Source organism: Schistocerca nitens, chromosome 4 (assembly GCF_023898315.1).
Source record: "Schistocerca nitens isolate TAMUIC-IGC-003100 chromosome 4, iqSchNite1.1, whole genome shotgun sequence".
Taxonomy (NCBI): domain Eukaryota; kingdom Metazoa; phylum Arthropoda; class Insecta; order Orthoptera; family Acrididae; genus Schistocerca; species Schistocerca nitens.
In genome coordinates, this window is record NC_064617.1 from 674,034,681 (window position 1) to 674,055,338 (window position 20,658).

The 20,658-nt window shown below is 42.1% G+C and overlaps 1 protein-coding gene across 4 annotated transcripts in view; it reads right to left on the reverse strand.

The window, feature by feature from the left end:
- Positions 1–20,658, reverse strand: part of LOC126253084 (uncharacterized) — a 238,955-nt gene that overhangs the window by 55,790 nt on the left and 162,507 nt on the right. For 3 of the 4 annotated variants that reach the window (XM_049954185.1, XM_049954184.1, XM_049954183.1), the window contains exons 5-7: positions 12,993–13,130; positions 7,413–7,488; positions 1,996–2,183 (exon numbers count right to left, since the gene is read on the reverse strand). In XM_049954185.1, coding sequence (XP_049810142.1) covers positions 1,996–2,183; positions 7,413–7,488; positions 12,993–13,130 — 402 coding nt within the window. The remainder of the gene's footprint in view (positions 1–1,995; positions 2,184–7,412; positions 7,489–12,992; positions 13,131–20,658) is intronic. The other variant, XM_049954186.1, reaches the window with a different exon arrangement.

The window sequence follows — 20,658 nt, forward strand, 5'->3', positions numbered from 1 at the left end:
TTGTAAATCATAATGGTTGTGTCATCTGCAAATAGGGTGAAGTGTGCTTCTTGGGTCACACACCATGGGAGGTCATTTACAAAGATTAAGAAAAGTAAGGGACCAAGCACTGTGGCACTCCACATTTTAATGTACCCCAATCAGAGCTGGCAGGCACCTCTGCACAATTCTTTAATACTACCTTCTGATGTATGTCATCTAGATATGACTCAGGCCACTTCCCTACTTTATCTTTTAAGCTGTAATGCTCAGCCTTTCTTAGTAGAATCTTGTGATCTACACAGTCAAATGCTTTTGACAGATCACAGAAACATTCCAACTGGTGACATTTTCTTGTTTATTGATTCAAGAAGCTGGTTGACAAATGAGAAAATGGCTTGTTCAGTTGAAATACCCTTTTCGAATCCAAACTGATTTTTATTAAGGATGTTATATATATTAATGTGAGCCATGATTCTATTGTACATAAGTTTCTCAAGGATTTTTGAAAGACTTTTTAACAATGAAATTGGGCAGTAGTTAGAAATCTCTGCTTTATCACCCTTTATGAAGAGTGGTTTAACAACTGCAAATTTTAGTCTATTAGGGACAGTACCTTGTCGTAGTGGAGATCGAGATGGTGCTACTGAGGAGAGGCTAAGAATCACTGGCATTTTCTGTCACTAGTTGCTGTGAAAACCATTCAGTGGTCGACCTCTTCCACGGGGATTCTGGTGGTGTTGGGTTTACTGTTAGTCATTTGCAACCCAAAAGAAGATAGGGAATCACTGCTGCGCAATGGCTGAGTCCCATAAGCCTAAGTAAGCCCTGTACAACTGAGTTACAGCAGGTTCCCCAGAGGTTCCTTCTTCCCCATTCTCCTCCTCCAAAGGTTTGTACCATTGTCACAATTTGGATAGTTGAACTATAAGATCTCCCACTTCTGTGGCACACAATGTTCTACTGCCACATGCATGGTGTGTTGCTGAAGCAGTCCCTGAGCTTACAACTGAAGAGGACTGGCAGTGCTCATGGATCCCAATCATGACACCTAGTTTTGCTAAAACCATAACCCAGCCAATGAAAGATGAGAACCCAGAAGTGCTTGCTTTTAGGCATAATCGAAGAGGCATGTGTTTCTTAGTAAATATCATGGACACAGTAAGGATCTGCCCTTCCTATCCCTGTCATCCTTGAAGTTAGCATTTGTATAGCAGATGCTGGAATATGTCCTGCATGGGGTAAAAAGAGTGTAATGAAACTTGTTAGCTACAAAAAATGTCGTCATACTACATTCCTGTCCCACCTTATCCTTTTGATGAAGGCTGCAATCACTTAGAGCATTGTCTTTGGTATGTTTAAAATAGGTCTCTTTAGATACACATAGCCATGCTTTATACACTAAAAAAAAGGCTCTGAGCACTATAGTACTTAACTTCTGAGGTCATCAGTCCCCTACAACTTAGAACTACTTAAACCTAACTAACCTAAGGACATTGCACACATCCATGCCAGAGGCAGGATTCGAACCTGCGACCGTAGCAGTCGCGCGGTTCCAGAGTGTAGCGCCTAGAACCACTCGGCCACTTAGGCCGGCTATACACTAAAAGGTCCAGTTTCTCCATATGTATTCCAAATCGGTCTAGGTTTCATCATATAGTAAGGGAGAGAGCAGTCACTTTCCAATTAAGTACTTTCTTAAAGGCAGTCTGACTTATAGTAAATTTCACACTTTTTAGAAGACTTTACCACAAATCCTCTGTTTCACACCCTCAAACAATGTATGTAATTGCATTTCATGAAATACAAACATTTATGAAATTTATGTGGTTGATGTTGAGTAATGATTAATCAATTTTTCCAAGTTTTACTCTTACAAGTAACTTGACATCAACCAAAATATTCTGTATTAATAAAAAGTGTGAATAAATGTGAAACCCAAATCAAAGCTTTATTATCCATTATACAGAGTGTACTTATATTTTTATTCATTTTTCTATAATGAAAGATACTTACCTTGTTACCATTTCCACTGTTGGCCATCTGTTAAGAGCAAAGTGTTCTGCTACTAATCCAACCACTATTCCACAAATAAAGCCTTCTAATAAGCAAATTAATAGACCAAATATTTCATTTAATATGCCCATCTTCATCAGTTCTTTGTCTTTGATCATTGTTCCAACAGTACCAGCCATTATAGGGCCCTAAGAACAATCAACAGCAATATGGGTAATTTCTGACTTACATTCAAACTCAATCCAACACAACGTTAAAATGAATGTAAAGGATTAATGTATGCCAATTTGACAATGTTTTTTGCTCCACTGTGATTGTTTTCTGTTCTCTGCAACAGATTTCTTGCTATTTTCCTGTTTCTATATAATGCATATTTTCACTGTTTGGTACAAAGTCTCATCAGCCCTCAAAAATAATTTCTGTTACTGGGACAGAAGGATGAATGCTGGAGTTGAAAACTAAGCAAATTACCAAAAATCAGTGTTTTGAGAAGGAGCTGGTAGTAACAAAATAAAATGCTATTATTTTTAAATGAACATTGCTACTGAGTGATATGAGTTGTTCTATTTCTCAGTATGAGTTCAGATTTTTATTGTATTAAATTAACTGCATTAAAATTGCTGGAACTATTTCCTTTGACAATATGCTGCACATACATATGTCAATTTTATACCTAGCTAATTTTGTGCACTTTCATGAGTCACTGTTTTAAACTACAATTTTGACCATTTTGTGGTAATTGTGTGTTACTAACCAGAGCAGAATACAAAACTTACTAAATGTCAACTTAATAGTCACTGAAAAACAGAATGAACTTGTGAATTCTGTTGTGTAGGCATACTCTGCAAATTGCTAACATATATCATATTTACCATACATGTACATCATATTTATGATACATTTAAAGTTCCACCTATTGCATTCATGAGTGGAGAAGAAAGAATCTCCTCAAATCTCATACACTCATATGCAATCTGGGATTTGTGACATGATTAACTTTTTTAAAGTACTGGTATTTGTCAGTTCAAATGTTTCAATATACTCTCCTAAGCTGAGCAGATGTAAAATCTGCTTTTGCATAACTTCTGAATCGAAAGTATTATACATGCCTAAAACCCTATTAACACTGATAAAAGCAAGCTGTTGCAGCACTAATAATTCCAGAGACAAATCTAATGATGCAAGAAATTTTAATTCCAAGTATTTGAGGCAAGGGATGTATGTGTGATGTCATATTTATTAATAACCAGATTTTGGTTCACATTGAAACAAAGTTTTATTGTATTGGGGAGCAGCAAAATTGGCAGCTTATAGGGGTAGGTCAGTTCTTTCACCTCTCATCGTCCCTCCATTTGTGAATGCCAATGAGAAGTCTTGGGCCTAATCTGGCTTGGACTATGTTTAAGTGCGGACTGTTGCCATGGTCTCATTTCTACCACAACTGCTTTCCAGGCAGAATCATAAGAAGCAACAATATTAAACTGAAACCTATCATGAACACAATTTATAATTTAACACTACACTTCTTCAAGCAGCAGCAACTTTGCTGCTACCTAGCATTTGGTTGTGTGTTTGCTGTGTGAAAGTGTTTCTGTTTGTGCAAAAAGCAGTGTTTCTCATCATGGAGTATCGCTGTTTTCGAAGGGGTGAATTATACTGGCACTAAAGTCTTTGGTCACTTACCAAATAGTATCAAAAGTCTGACAGATAACCAACAAGTATTTAAGAAGAAATTAAAAGAATTTCTGAATGACAACTCCTTCTACTCCATAGAGGAATTTTTAGATATAAATTAAGAAAAAAAGAAAAAAACAGAACAAAAAATATTTAAAAAATAAAAAATACAAAAATACAAAATAAACACAAAAAATAAAAAAGTTGTTATATTAACTTAAGTATGTTGTTAAATTAACTTAATTATGTCATGTATTGGAAAATTTGACTCGTTCCACATCATTACGAAATATCGTATTCATGATCCATGGAACTAGTATTAATCTAATCTAATCTAATCACAAGTTAAGATAATTGTGTTGCATGACAGTATTATATAGTGGAGATATCAAGTCGCAGTAAGGCATAACAAAAAGAGTGCTGAACAAGTGGGCTGTGGGCTTACAGCCAAAAGGGCTTAGTCTAAATGTCTGAAGCAGGCAATATATATATATATATATATATATATATATATATATATATATATATATATATATATATATCCCCCTCCCCTACATGTTTCCTGAAGTCCATAAACATCCACCCATCAGCTCCCTTAGACAAGTCAGTTACCTGCAACCTATTCTCCTATATAAAAGACACCAAACTTTTCCCAATTACTCTCCACAGTTCCTGTTCCTTTACCACATGGTGCCCTGCTCATCACTATTGATGATGCCTCCCTTTTCACTAACATCCCTAATGTCCATGGCCTTGCAGCTATGGAACACTAACTTTCCCAGTGTCTCATGGATTCCAAACATACAGCCATCTTTCTGGTCATCATGGCCAACTATATCTTCAGCCACAATTATTTCATCATTGAAGACTTCACTTAGGAGCAAATCTGTGGCATAGCAATGGGCACTCATACCACCATCATATGCCAACCTATTCATGAGTCACCTACAGGAATCCTTCCTAACCACCCAGAATCCCAAACCCCTCACCTGATTTAGATTCATTGGTGCCATTTTTGTGGACCGTGTACAAGGACATCATATCAACATTACTCCAGAACCTGAAACACCTTCTCCCCATTCACTTCACCTGGTCCTCCTCATCCAAACAAGCCCCCTTCCTGTATGTTGACCTCCAACCCAAAGATGGCTACATCAGTACTCCATCTATATCAAACCTATAAATCAATCAATCATCAGAAATACCTACACTTCAACAGCAACCACCAATTCCATACCAAGAAGTCCCTTCCATACAGACTGGCTCCCCTGTGGCCATCAGATCTCCAGTTATGAATAGTCCCTCTCCAGATATATTGATGGTCTCACTGAGGCCTTCACAGACCATAATTACCCTCCCAAACTTGTACAGGAACAGATTTCCCATGCCTTCTCTCTCCAGTCACCCACCACCTCTCAGAGACCCACACTGTGGAGGAGCACTGCCCTTGCGACTCAATACCAACCAGGACTGTAGTAAGTGAATCACATTCTCCACTCGTCATGCCCTGTAATATAGAATATCTTACCCTTTTACCTTCCCACCCCTACCATAGTGGTATTCTGCTGTCCACCAAACCTACACAATCCATCCATACTCATAATCCCTTGCCTCATGGCTCATGTCCTTTTAATAGACCTAGATACAAGACCTGTCCTCTTCATCACCCTCGCTTGCCACTCCCACCCTCTACCCCCACCCCCATCTACTCCAGTACAGTCACAAGCATCATTTCTCCCATCAAAGGCAGGACTACCTGTGAAAGCAGTCAGATGGTCTACAAGCTAAGCTGCAACCAATGTGCTGCATTCTAGGTGGGCATGACAACCAACAAGCTGTCTGTCCACATGAATGGCCACTGACAAACTGTGGCCAAGAAACGCCTGGACCACCCGATTGTTGAGCAACACTCCCCAACACAATGTTCTTCACTTCACTGACTGCTTCACAGCCTGTGCTATTTGGATCCTTCCTACCAACACCAGATTTTCTGAAGTGCACTAGTGGGAGCTCTCCCTGTAATATCTCTTTATGTTCCCATAAACCCCCTGGACACTACCTTTGTGAAGTCACGGTCCTTCACCCACCTATCCCTTTCAGTGCTCCCACTCCTCACTACACAGCCTTGTTTTCCACCAACGGACGTACAATCTTTTTATTTGTCTCCTTTTCTGTTCCCTTCCCCGACCTTGCCATCCCCTCCCTCCCTCCCAAATAATCTCCTATTGCACCGGTCCCCACCATATCCACGTATGCTCCCACAAATAGTGCTTTATTCTCCCCCACCCTACCCCCATGACCCAGATCGCTTCTCCCAACCTGTGCAGCGCAGTTGCTCACTATCTGGCCTCAGTGGCCCGAGAGAGAGAGAGAGAGAGAGAGAGAGAGAGAGAGAGAGAGAGAGAGAGAGAGAGTGTGTGTGTGTGTGTGTGTGTGTGTGTGTGTGTGTGTGTGTGTGTGTCTCCACTGTGCAGTGAGTAGCTTTTCATAATATATTATTCCATCCTGGATTTTCCACTGTGTTTCAAGACACACAGAATCAAAGTATATGAATTAATTACAAACCTTAAAGACAAAGCCAGGATAGAGAAAATCTTATTGTCACCACATATTGCAACAGGAAAGGCATGTGGTGATTCATTACAAAACATACAGATAGTATTAACTAAACAAACACTGCTTTTAGCCTTGTTTCACAATTTATTATTAATGTTAGTGTACAACCTAGGATTCAGGTTTTAAGCCCATTTTCAAGTACACTACTGACGTAATTTACAATGTTTCACCAAGAACCCACAGTTGATTCAATTAAAATGATACAGATAGTATTTTTGGAAGTATAGTCAATTGAAACATGTGGTCAAGAAATAACTTTTCAATCCCTCGAATACTTCCAGAAAGACATTTTTTATCATACTGTATTCTTATTTTATGATCATGGAGAACTGGGGCAGATGTGCTACACTACAAAACTGCTTTCATAGGTGACCACCATCAGAGTGAATGAATTCCCAAATCTTTGGTATTCAGGCACAGAAAATGCAATGATGGACAACAGATTCTTATGGAGACATCAAATATTGAAACATCTTGAGGAACTTTTCCGAGAAAAAGCCACATCAGAAAATAAAACCATCGTAGCCCTCTTACATATCTTAATGAAACATGGCTAAATCAGAAGCACCCCAAAAAGCACATTTGGCAGGATTCAAATGGTAATAGCAGTTTTTCAGTACCAAATGGCAAAGAGAAGACAGTATTCACTGTCTGTCATACAGGAGCATCTGAATCTGGTTTTATTGAAAGTGCAAAGCTAACATTTACAACCTGTAAATCCAGTAATATCATGAAGAGACCAATAATGACGCAAATAAATGCTGTTTTTTAGTTTATATGATTTAGAAGATGTTTCTGCAGTCATCACAGATAATGTCAGTTATCATTAAAGAAGAATGAGAAAAAGTTCCTAATTTAAATACAGAAAGAGTAAGAACTTGCACAGTGTCTGTTGTTGTTGTTGTTGTTGTTGTTGTGGTTGTGGTCTTCAGTCCTGAGAAAAATGCAGGACAGACCAAGTTTCATTTACAATACATCATTTCCGTTACACAACCCAATTACAATATTGCACACTAGAGCAATATTTTAGAGCAGGCCATATATGCAGTCTGAAAGTAGAACTTTTTCTTATTTCACAAACTTAACTGCAATATTTTATGAAAAATACTGTAGATTACAATACTTACCATTAATGGTGATATTAGCATACTGGCTACCAGAATCCCAGTGCTATTTTCTATTAGACCAAGAGCTGCAATCAATCTATAAGAAAATTCTGTTCTGAGCATTATTCTCAAATATATACATCATCATAAAATACATGAGCTTAATGTACAAGAACATGATTCTTATGATCACCAATTCTCTCCTCAACAAAAAGTTATTCAAAAAGTTTATGATTATTAGTTACCAGAAGATCCAAGACATTGCTCTCACACATCAGTTCTGTAACTACCTGCTCCACCCTTTCTATAGATGATGAATGGACATCTCCACCAGTTACAATAGCATAGTCAGAAAACTTACTTGCAATATTCTCCAAGTTGAATAAGTGCTCTGGCTTTACAGCTCCTGAATCAGGTTGTCTATAAAAGCATCTGATTACCATTTTAACCAGCTTTGATGCTTACTCTTATTGAAACTATGTCACATTCTGCATCTGTAGTACTTCCACAGATACTAGAAACTTACTTAAGGCAATAAATAAGCTCACAATTTATATTCCAGTCTGAAGTTACGATTTCACCATTGTTCATTTCTGGTTCTAGCAAACTCTCTCTTCCTAATACCATGTGTGGTTTATTACTTTTAGTAAGTGTAACTAATTCTCAGACCTTACCACGGTTGCTCCTGCAGTTACTAATAATACATTTACATTACCTTTTTTGATCTGTAGGGCCAAAAAATCTGCGGTGAATAGTATTGTTGATCTGTCTTTGATTTCAGGCATGAATTTTACGATTGTGCAAATAAGTTTTATTTAGATTAGAGGAACCCTTGTTTAGGGTTCCTCTAATCTAAATAACCTTTTTGTGCACACCACTCTGTTATCCATGTCAGCTATTAATGGGGCCCCTAAAATTCTCCATTCAATAGCAGAGGTTGAGAAATTAGTGTCCAAGATTGCTGCAGAACCGTCTGAGTCTCTGGTATGGACTTTCAACTGGACTCCAGACTAGAGAGTGGTAATCAACTCTGTGCAGGATACTGCAAAAGGTGAACAATGCTTATACTCCACATGCAATGCTAGCTACCTATACCAACAAAGCTAACTTACAAAGAAATTAAGAATAGCCTTAGAACCCAGGCAGCAAATGTTGTTCATGCGAACATGAGCAATTGTCCACAGCCAGAGGTACCCACTGTTTTTCAATAGCCACCACAAGAGGCTGCTCCACATCTTGGATGAGATGACCTGACAGGAATACCAAGTACACACTGGCACTCTTTCCCAACTAACTTGCTGTTTTGCTGTGGAGCTCCATTACCTATGTAACATTTGAGCTCCCAATGACCAACATACCTTTCCTCTCTAACTACCTAGACTTGGCAGGAAAATAAGCCTCCGATTGCTAATCAGGCAAGGCACCCATGCTGGCTCACATATATTACCAACAATGGGCAGCATCCTGTACCTTTTGATAAGATGTAAAGGGGAAGCTGTGCAACCTGTTCCCACTTTTGCCTTCCATCAGAGATATGCAAGCTCATCAGGGTCTGTCACTAGCCCTTAAATGAGGGCAAACTATTCAGATGATACACATTGTAAGGAACAGTGGAATTGGTGTTGCCAGGGTATTCCAGCAGCACCAGAGGTGTTGTGGTTTTCACCACTGGTGCTCCATCATTGCTACATCAGGGCAGCACCCTGAAACTTGTCAACAGTGGCCAACACAGTTTCTAGCAGTTTCTAGACAGCAGCCAATTATCCTTGTTTCTGCACAATATCAACATAATTCCTAGCCATTTTTTACTATGTAACAACTACATACAATGACAAATAAATTCACTAACCAATCAGGGACTAATTGTGAAAGAAGAGGCAGGCCACACAATAAAATAAAGTGACACTAGTGTTCACAGTGGAATACAACTAAACTACAAAAGTAATTTCTTTACACAAATGATCAAAAAATATACAAAGTCTTACAACAAAATAAATAACACAACTAAACACAAATAAATAGAGAGTTACTGTTCACTTCCACTCAGTAGTATGCACAAAGGCTTTCAAGCAGTCATCCTTCTCACGTTACACATGTGAATGGAAATTAAAGAAGCTGAGGGAATATGGTATAGTTGTAGGTAAACAACTAGAATTCTCTCATATACGGATTTATTCACACTTAGCGTCTACACAGATACAAGTCCAGAGGCTAACTCCCGTTAGCGTCCAACATCCTGCCCCCAAAGCCCTCTCCTCAAAGATAGCACACTTGCGTACAGAACAAATATCGATATTTATGGCGCTCTACGCCACATAGCCCCGCCGCCCACTATGGAGTACGTCCCTGTGAATGGGGGGAGGGGTGAGAAGTTAGGAAGGTAACGCACAGTTCTTCTGTGTCAGGTGGAAGCGGTCGACTGGTAGGAGACCGGGGGGTGAAACCCGGTACATCGACGGTGAAGTCAGCAAGCGACGCCGGCGGCTGAAGACGACATCCCGTCCTGGAGTGGAGGTGTAGCACTTCGTCAGCCGGCAGATGGAGAATCACCTTGCCAGAAGGCCTAACAAAGGCACGCAAATTGCCACACGCAGCACTTCTGCTCAATTTAAAGCGGCGCACCACACGAGATTCTGCACTTCCTCCCTCAGTATTGTCACACGCGAGTACCACACACACCGTTTGGCCATCTACGACAACAGATAATTTATGTATGTCATCAGGGTGCACATGTGTTGTGAATTCTTGGATGGCACCTGTACGAGCAATGGTAGGGAGGCAGGGAGGTGTGGGAAAGCCATGGCAGGGGGAAGCATCTGCTAAGAGGGGGGTGGCAGGTGCACTGGACTGCGCAGGAGACAACCTCGGGCGATCAGCTGACAGACGAGGGAGCGTGACCGAAGGCAACAAGGAGCCAGCGTGGATTGAACGGCGTGACAAAGAGCTGTCACACGAAGATGGTAACTCAAATGTAGAATCCGAGTGGTTGGCAGTTCGACTGCGAGGGCTGTGAGGAGCGAAGCCCCGGAAAGATTGGCCACTCGAATTAGATGAACGCGGAGAAGGAGCAGCGCTCGGCAGAGAAGCACGCTGTGGAGAATCAATACCCAAATGCATGGTGTGGGAAGATGGATGGCCGCTCGAAGCAGGAGTGGGAGAAATAGGGGCAGAATCAGGGAGGTTTACCTGAGGCTCAATGAAAGCTGGTTTCACTCGGTTGAGTGAGACCGTGGTTACAGAGTCTTTTATGAGGAGATCCATGTTATTCTCAGAGCGTTTGACAACCTTGTAAGGACCTGTGTAGGGCGACTGGAGCGGGGCTTTGACTGAGTTGTCTCTGAGAAACACATACTCACAAGAGTCTAGCGTGCGCGGTACGTACACGCGCGGAGGTGTATGAGCAGCCAGAGGTGGCGGCTGAATTTTGCTGCAGTGCAAGCGCACCCGATCAAGAAGTGAAGGGAGTTCAGAGGGCCGTGGAAGTGGGGTCGGAGTGACTAATTCTCCAGGCAAAACCAGAGGTTGGCCATACACAAACTCGGCTACGGATCCCTTGAGGTCTTCCTTGAAAGTCAAACGAAGGCCAAGGAGCATGAAGGGCAGTGCCTCTGTCCATAGTGAGTCATGGCAAAGCAGGGCAGACTTTAAGGTGCGATGCCATTGCTCGACAAGCCCATTGCTTTGGGGGTGGTGTGCAGAAGTATGAATTTTGACAATACCACACATTTTACATAAGTCAGAGAAAACTGAAGACTCGAATTGTCGCCCCTGGTCAGTGGTGAGGTAAACAGGTGAGCCAAATCTAGAGATCCACGAATCTAAGAACACTCGACTTACTGTCTCAGAGGTAATGTTCAGAATAGGCACTTCCTCAGCCCACCGAGTCATCCTGTCAATAGCTGTAAACAAGTAACAGAAACCCTCGGAGGGGGGCAAAGGGCCTACAAGGTCGACATGAACATGGTGAAACCGGCCTGACGGTTGGGCAAAACAGCCAATGGGTGGAGAAGTGTGCCTGTAAACTTTGTTCTGTTGACACACCATGCATGCCCTTACCCAAGACTGACAGTCACGGCACATGTCTCTCCAGACAAACCGTTCAGTTACCAGACGGGTGGAAGCTTTGACACCGGGGTGTGCTAATGTGTGTAGTTTGTCAAAGACCTGGTGTTGAAGGGGCTTAGGAATGAATGGCCGCAACGTACCACTCGATTCATCACACCACACTAAGTCAGATATGCCAGGGAAAGTAGAGCATACCGGTTGAAGAGAGGAGCTGTGGTCTGAAATTAACTGCATGGTATCGGGGTCTGCTGATTGCAACCGAGGTAGGTCCGTTAAGTCAATTAAGGTTATGACAGCACCAACACGTGAGAGACAATCAGCGACCACATTGCCCGCTCCTCGGATGTAGTGAATGTCATTTGTAAATTGCAAGATGTAATCGATGTGACGAAAGCGTCGTGGGGGCGGATCAGCCGCAGGATTTCTTATGGCAGGAACCAACGGCTTGTGATAAGTGAGCACATAGAAATCTCGTCCCTCAACATCAGTTCTGAAGTGTCTTATGGCCTTGTAAACTACAAGTAATTCTCTGTCGAATGCTGAGTATTTCTTCTGCGCGTTGTTTAGCTTTTTTGAGAAAAACTGCAGGGGGGTCGTAACATCGTTGTATGTCTGACTCAGTACTGCGCCGATAGCATTGTCATAACTATACCATATTCCCTCACTGGTGACCCCAATTGTAGCACTTCTGACTCCAGATCAGAAGGTTGCATGTTCATATCACGTCGGTGTCACCAGTGAGGGAATATGGTATATTTGTAGGTAAACAACTAGAATTCTCTCATATACGGATTTATTCACACTTAGCGTCTACACAGATACAAGTCCGGAGGCTAACTCCTGTTAGCGTCCAACATCCTGCCCCCAAAGCCCTCTCCTCAAAGATAGCACACTTGCGTACAGAACAAATATCGATATTTATGGCGCTCTACGCCACAAAGCCTTAAGAACTGGTCTGAGGGGGAGCTGTTTCTGCCATGCATTTCACAGTGGTTTACAGAGTATGGATATAGATGTTCATGTAGAGGCATGCAAGAACACCACTAAACTAAATGATGTATACAGTACATCTACAAACTATGAGCTGCTGCTGCTGGTGCTGGTGGTTGTGCTGCTGAACTCAAATTACATTAATAAGGAAATGAGACAATGAGTTTTGCTACCTGGGCAGTAAAATAACATGATCGTTAAACTAGAATGAATATAAAATGCAGACTAGCAATAAGAAGTTCAGTGTTTCTGAAAGAAGATCAAAATCATTAAAATTCAACACATTTCATTGTCAAAAAGTTTTTTTTTCTGACAGGATATATCCGGAGTGTAGCCTTGCATGAAAGTAAAATAGTTCAGACAAGAAGAGAACATATTTTAATTATATTTACATTTAAATTATTTATATTATTTTAACTATCTATAATCACTGCAGACGAACCCTTACATGTAAATAAAATACCAACATATGAAGTAATTTGCCCATTTTATTGATTTCATCTGTCAGTTCTACTTTCTTAACACTATAAGAAGAATAAAACCTACCCTGCAATTATTAACAGAACCAAAAAGTCGAATGTAAGTAAGGCATCCGATTTAACTCCCTCAACAACTTCAGCAACAGTTATCCGTGCTTTCACAGATGCCACTAAACGATTCCATGTAGAAATATCTTCTTTGCTTCTGCAACAGAAAGCACATTATATTTTAATACAACTTAAATGAGCATTCCTTAGAATCTATTGCATTATTTTAGGCCGCAAAAACAACTACGAACTATGAACATCCCAATTGATGGAAGAGAAGACAGCTGAAAAAAATGGACATGGAGAAACATCTATAAAATACACCATAGAGAAACGAAGGTCATGAACTAAAAATTAAACGGGCTTCGCCATATTGCTACAATGGATAAAAAGAAAATGTGGTTGACAAGCAACGTGTCATTCACTAAAATGGCCAATAACTCAGAAGGCGAACAAAAACGAGAATGTAAGTGGTTAAAAAAAGGGCATTCTGTCAGGAAATGGTGGACAGTCAGAGGTTGAGTGTAATGAGTTCAAACTGGTGGCGGAGCACCACTTAACAAATGACAATGGCTAAAAAATACAGTGCCCAATACGCAACCTTGCTAAAATGATCTCCTCAGACAAGAGGGTTGGCAACATGGATATCACTAGAGGGAATGTAAGAACTAGTGGGCTGAGGTACAGCATCATGGCCTCGTCTCCTGTCAGACTGATGTAACCAGGTAACCACATAACCATCACAGTGGCTCCATCAAGAGTGAGCAAGTGTTAGGTTTCCTGGAACTGTTGCACCAAGGGATGGATGGTGTACAGCACATAGAGGCTTTGAAAGGCACTAGGAGTGTCAGAGCAGGTGACACAACTGAAAAGCTTGTGTTGCCGGATGTACTGCGTGGCCTGATACAGGGTGAAGAGCTCTGCTGTAAATACTGAGTGGTGTTCCAGAATCCCATACTGAAAAACATCAGTGCCAATGATGAAGGCACACCCAACAATACAGTCAGTCTGAGAGCGATCACTGAACACAAAAGTACTATCACGAAGTTCTGTACGAAGATCGTGAAACTGAAGGCAATAGAGCAAGACTGGAGTTTTGTCCTTAAGAAGTGAATGAAGGCTAAGGTGAACACGGACCATCATACAAAGCCAAGGTGGTGAAGGATTTCCACTCACTGGGAAAGTTGCAGGTAGTGCGAAGTTAAGCTGCCAGGGCAAGAGTCAAAAGTGAACTCTAGGTGGTAACAGAGAAGAGGGACATGCTCCATACTGATGATCAGCAGAATCATAAAAAAAGGAAGCATAAGATGGGTGGCCATACATGGCAGACAAATGAGGAGAAAGTCACAGTGGTATCACAACAGTAGTTCCACAGCTTCTGCATACAGACACCCATACAGGCTAGTGTAAAAGGAACCAGCGGCCAAACGGCTGCCAAAATGGTGGATAGTTTTGAGACAGCATAAAAGTGATGGGCATGCAGATGCATAAACCAATCACACAGAGGACAGTTTGATTTGCTCCTCAGGAAGTACCACTGATGACACACAGGATGTTGATGGACTGCGTACAGTGGGCTGCCAGGTAAGACATGTGGGAGGACCAAAAAAGAGCAACACACTCAAGATTTAAAGACAATGGAAGAAACCAATTGTGCTGCCAGAAATTCATACAAATAGGTTTGTCAGTGGAAAATTGAAAGCCACTGTCAATGCTCCATGAGTAAAGATGACAGAGACCTCCATGGACCTGCCTCATTGAGCGGCATCTTCAGTGACAAGTGCAATAGATGGCAAAATCATCAAGTAAAATGGAGCAGGAGATGCCCAGTGGGACACAGGCCTTTATAGGGTTAATGACACTAGCAAATATGACAATGCCCAGGATGGAATCCTGAGGCACACTGTTTTCCTAGATAAAGGTGTCCGATAAGGCAGAACCTCATGTACCTTGAAAACTTGGTATTTTAAAAATCCCTGGAGGAAACTGAGCATGTGGCCACAGAAGCCCCACATGTACAAAGTACAAAAGATACCAGTCCTCCAGCAGGTGTTATAGGTCTTTTCCAAATCACAAAACATAGCCACAGTCAGGGATTTCCACAGAAAACCATTCATGACACGGGTGGGCAAAGTGACGAGATGATTAACTGCAGAATAGTGTGCTCAAAATCCACACTGTACAGTGTTTAGTAAATTGCCACCATACTAGCTGGGCATGAATCATATGTTCCATCATCCAGCAAACACAGCTGGTGAGAGAAATGGGGCAGTAGCTAGAAGGAAGGTGTTTGTCCTAGCCAAGCTTAGATATGGGTATGACAGCAGCTTCATGCCAGCATCTGGGAAATGTCCACTCTGCCCAGATGCAGTTGTACGTATGAAGCAGAAAGTGCTTTCATGCTAGAGAAAGGTGCTGCAACATCTGAATGTGAACATTGTCTGGCCCTGGTGTGGAGGATCAAGATGAAGTGAGAGCATGGTATAATTCCCTTATAGTAAAGGGAGCATTGTAGCATTCTTGATTCTGAGAAGAGAGGTGTATCGCCCAAGACTCCTGCTCATTTCCAATGGAGAAGGGCACAGTGATAGTGAGAGGAGCTCGAAATCTCTGGGAAAGGGTGGCACAAGGTGTTGGAGATAGCAATAGGGTCCACGATGAATCATCTGCTACTGTCAGGCTGCAAATTGGGGAATGGATCTTTGTCCCAGAGAGCCATCAGAGATTGGCCCACATGACAGAAGAGGGAGTGGAAATGTTAAAAGAATGGAAATGTTAAAAGAATGGAAATGTTAAAAGAATGGAAATGTTAAAAGAATGGAAATGTTAAAAGAATGGAAATGTTAAAAGAATGGAAATGTTAAAAGAATGGAAATGTTAAAAGAATGGAAATGTTAAAAGAACTAGGGAATGAAATCCAGCTAGCTATTTTGCTATCCCAAAGAATGCGACAACACGGTGCACACAACTGTTTTATAATTAATCCAGTTTGCCATCATAGGATGATGGTTAAAAACACAGAGAACATGTCTCTGTATGCAAATTGCATTGTCCCACACCTCAGTCCACCAAGGGATTGAGACACAGCATGCTAAAGAGGAAGTGCGAAGAGTGGAGCATTCTGCGGTGGTACAGATAACTTCCTTAAGATATTCTACTGGTCATCACAACTGGAGAAATGTTGTTTGTTGAGGGTCGCCAGGGAGGAGTAAAGCCTCCAGTCAGCCTTAGTAAGCTGCCATTTGGGTGTGCACGTGGTTGGGGTAGGAGTCAGGAAATGGACAGCACACAGGAAATGGTTGCTCGAGTGTGTGTCAGAGAGAACAGACCACTCGAGATGATGGGCAAGCTGGGCAGTGTGGGAGGATATGTCCAAATGGGAATAGGTATATGTCGAGTCTGAAAGGGATGTGGGTGCTCTTGTGTTAAGGCAGAAGAAGTTAAGTTGATTGAGAAAGTCAGCCAAGAAGGCATCTCTCTTGACAGGTTCTGGGAGAACCCCAAAGGGGATGGTGCACATTATAGTCACCAAGCAGCAGAAACGGGTCAGGTAGCTGCCCAATAAGCTGGATAAATTCTGCTCTGGTGACATGGAATGACTGAAGAATGTAAACGGTACAAAGATAAAAGGTCTAGTAAGGCAGGAAAAGGCGAGCTGCAACAAGTTTATGGCAGGTAGTGAGGGAGATGGGTTGACTACAAACATCATTCTGTAGCAGCAGCATGACTTGCCCATGAGATGGAATTCTGTCCTCAGAGGAAGAGGGGAGGGGGGTGGGGGGGGGTGGGGGGTGGGGGGGGGAAGGTCGAATGGACCAGGAAATATTGGAGCTCAAAGTGGTCATGAGGCCTCATGGGATGAAGTCACCTGCTATGCAACCAGCAGGCCAGATAGAATAGAAGATAGAAGGAATACTCCTGTCAAGACTTCCTATATACTTCCAGCCAATCAACATTTGAGTTCCCCCCTGTCAACCAGAGAGGCTCCAAGAAGCCAAGCAAAGGCAAACTGTATCCTCCTTTGCCAACTTCGAGATCATCTATGATGGTGTCACCACATAATACCCTTGCCCGGCCGACCTCCGAGTTGCCAGTGTGTACCACCAACAATTTTTCTGCCCTGGACTCTGCAGTGTGATAGAAGGAGAATGCCAAGGCTTCTGTAGACCTCATGGAGCAAGATCCTCCTGATTCTGTGCCCTGTAGCAGCAAATCTTCAATGGCTGCACTCAGCAACCGCTGAAGTGACACCCCTTCATTTCATCCTTGTCATGACTTGCCTCCAATGGAACATTCGTGGTCTTTGATCCAACAAAGAGAATTTAGAGAACAGGGCAGAAAAATTGTTGGTTGTGCACACTGGCAACACAGAGGTCAGCCTGGCAAGGGTATTATGTGGCAACACCATCAAAGAGGATCTCCAAGTTGGCAAAGGAGAAGACAGTTTGCCTTTGTTCGGCTTCTTGGAGCCTCTCTGGTTGACGGAGGGGGGACTCTGATGCTGATTGGCTGGAAGGACATAGGAAGTCTTGACAGGAGTATTCCTTCTATTCTCTCTGGCCTGCCAGTTGCATAGCAGGTGACTTCACCCTATGAGGCAAAAGTTGTGTGTCATGTTGCACAGCTGGACAAGGAGATGGGGATGGTACAATGATGCTGGTCGATTTCACAACTGCAATGCTTAATTTCAGGTTGCATGTCTGCATGGCCATGTCCTACATGGATCAAGATGTAGCAAGAAAAGTACTGTAGGCGGCATATGATGAGAACACAGGGTTTTCAACTAGCCAACAACTTATGAGCAACTGGATAAGGCACTTTTTCCTTCACCCAGATCTCCTGGACAGCCTGCTTATCAAGATACACAGGACAATTGTGGGAGGAGGCAGCATGGTCGCCATCACAGTTGATGCAGCAGGGAAGAGGAAGCAGACAATTGCCCTTGTGAGCATCCCTACCACAGGTTACACATTTTTCTGGGTGTCAGCAAGACTCTCAAATGTGGTTTAATTATGATACTGGTAGCACCGAATCAGGTTTGAAATGTACCCCCTTATAGTAAAGGTGGCATTGTAGCACACACAATTCTGAGAAGAGAGGGATATCACCCAAGAGTCCTCTGCTCATTTTAGATGGAGGAAGGCAGGGTGATATTGGGAAGAGCTTTAAATCTCTAGGAAATGGCGGCCCACGGTGTTGAAGATAGCAATAGGGTCCACAATGAATCGTCTGCTACTGTCAGGCTGGAAATTGGGGAATGGATCTTTGTCCTAGAGAGCCATCAGAGGTTGGCCCACATGACAGAAGAGGGAGTGGAACTGTTAAAAGAACTAGTGAATGAAATCCAGCTAGCTTTTTTGCTATCCCAAGGAATGCGACAACACTCTGCATGCAACTGTTTATAATGAATGCAGTTTGCCATAATAAGATGATGGTTAAAAACACAGATAGCACATCTCCTTGTGCAAATTGTGTCATGCGACTCTTCAGTTCACCAAGGGATTGGGACACAGCATGCTAAAGGGAAACTGTGATAACTTCATAGCCTTCTTTGATCTTTGATGGTAGAATGACTCAAAAGTGAGGCAAAGAATGCATGTGCACACTAAGGATTCACCTACTTTAGTCATCACCTGGTGGACTGCAATAACACCCTGATCAGAGAGGTATAAATACCACCACAGGAAGGATTCAGCAATCGATGGGCCTTGACACAAACAGGATAGCCATGGAGAAGTGAAGCTGTAAGCTGTAGTTGTGTTTGAGAATCTGAAGTAATCTCCAAAACCAAAGTGCCACTGCATAAATGAGAGCAGGATTTAACACATTTCTAAGTAACAAACAGACTGTAGCAAAGGACTGACTGGTTTCAGTACATAAAACCACAAGGAACTGTGGTGCAGCTGGGAGGGCCATTGAATTGTTAGCCTCATTCCATTTACGTTTAGTAGTTGTTGACTGTGAAGATTATTGGCTCATTGTGAGAATATCCCCATCATTGCCAGTGTCTGCAATGGCATGTTCCTTCCAACTGGGGGACCCATCCAGAAGAGGACACACCCACATTAGGTGATTTTTCACACATCAGGTCACTTTTCCCCGAACACCTGACAGAGAGACCAATTGGCAATTTTGGAAGGTGGTAGCTCAGGCAATCATTCCTCCCTGGGCCTGGTCTGTACCAGGGGGTACATGCACACCCTACCTGTCAATCTGGGGCTGGGAATTATGCATTACCCAGTCACCTGTTACAAATCAGATGCATGGACCAGCCTTCAGCAGCACACAGGGAGGAGGAGGAGGAGGAGGAGGAAGAAGAAGAAGAAGAAGAAGAAGAAGAAGAAGCTCAAATGCCAAAGTGGAGGAAGGACAGGAGAAGGCGAACAAAGACAGAAACAAAAGAATGAAAAACAATGGTGAGTGTGCTAGAGAATACATTTCCAAAAACAGCCCAGACATGTTCAACAAGGGATGGGAAAAAGAACAGCAAGAGGATAGAATTGCAGCATGGAAGGGAAAAGCTGCTGCAAAGGCTGTGGTCCCATAGTAGCCGAGCACAAGCCCGCCAAAGAGTGGCGAGCCCCTGGGGAGGGGTTGTTAGAATCTAGTTTAATTAGCTCTTGATTGAGGTCTTCATTATTTATTGTTGTTGTAACAAATGGGTAATACACAACCATAATGAATATTTTTGAAACAAACTATCAGAAAGTTTGTAGGCTTTCACAACCAGTGTCAGTTTCTGTAAAGTTTTTCAGGTTTGTTGAGTATTGTGTGTAATTATGTACCCACATTTCAAATACTTTTGCAAGCAGGCATCATCAGATAGTGTAACACTACTGGGGCAATCCAACTTAAGATCAATTACTGTCTTCACTCCTGCCCCATTATTTCCTTAAAAGAAATGCAAATTAAAGCCACCATGTGATTGAATTTTGGGGAAGGAGAGGAAGGGAGCTGTGTTCATAAATGATTATATTTTAAGAGGAAATCTCATTGCCCCACACTGCCAAATCAGGAGGGAGGTGCTTTTGTAATGATGTGTTTTTCCTCCCATGGTTAGTGGCATATAGCTTTTGCAGTTGCTTCCGTCTCTTCAATGCTGGTACATCACAACCGTGATACTTACTTTCCTTGACCCTGTTGTATGTGAAAGGTATTTGCAATCTTTGTACCACTTTGTGTGCTGAGTACAGTTGCCAAATGGTTTGTCTGAGATTTAGAGAATTAGAGCAAATGAGAAAATAATTAGTGACTTCCACCTCATCTGCTCCAGTGCCTTTAGAATTGCATAGAGCTCTACATTAAGAAATCCATACAAGGTACATTGTCGCTGGATGAATAAACAACAACAACAACTACTACTACTACTACTACTACTACTACTACTACTACTACTACCACCTACTACTAAAGACCACAGATTCATCTGGTAGCTGAACTCTCAAGGCAGTGTCAGGAGAAACTAATGAATAGCCATTTACAGCCATCGGTATAAATATCTTTGATGTTCACCTAAATATACAGAAAAGGTGTATTTAAAAATGATGTATTTAAAAATTTCTTGAGTTTTGTCAATTTCAAACCCAGCCTGGACCTCAATTCCAACCAGGGAAGATATTTGCTCAATTTTGTATTAAAACATTAACCATCAGAATACACACTGTTCCTTGTCTAATACTTGATGA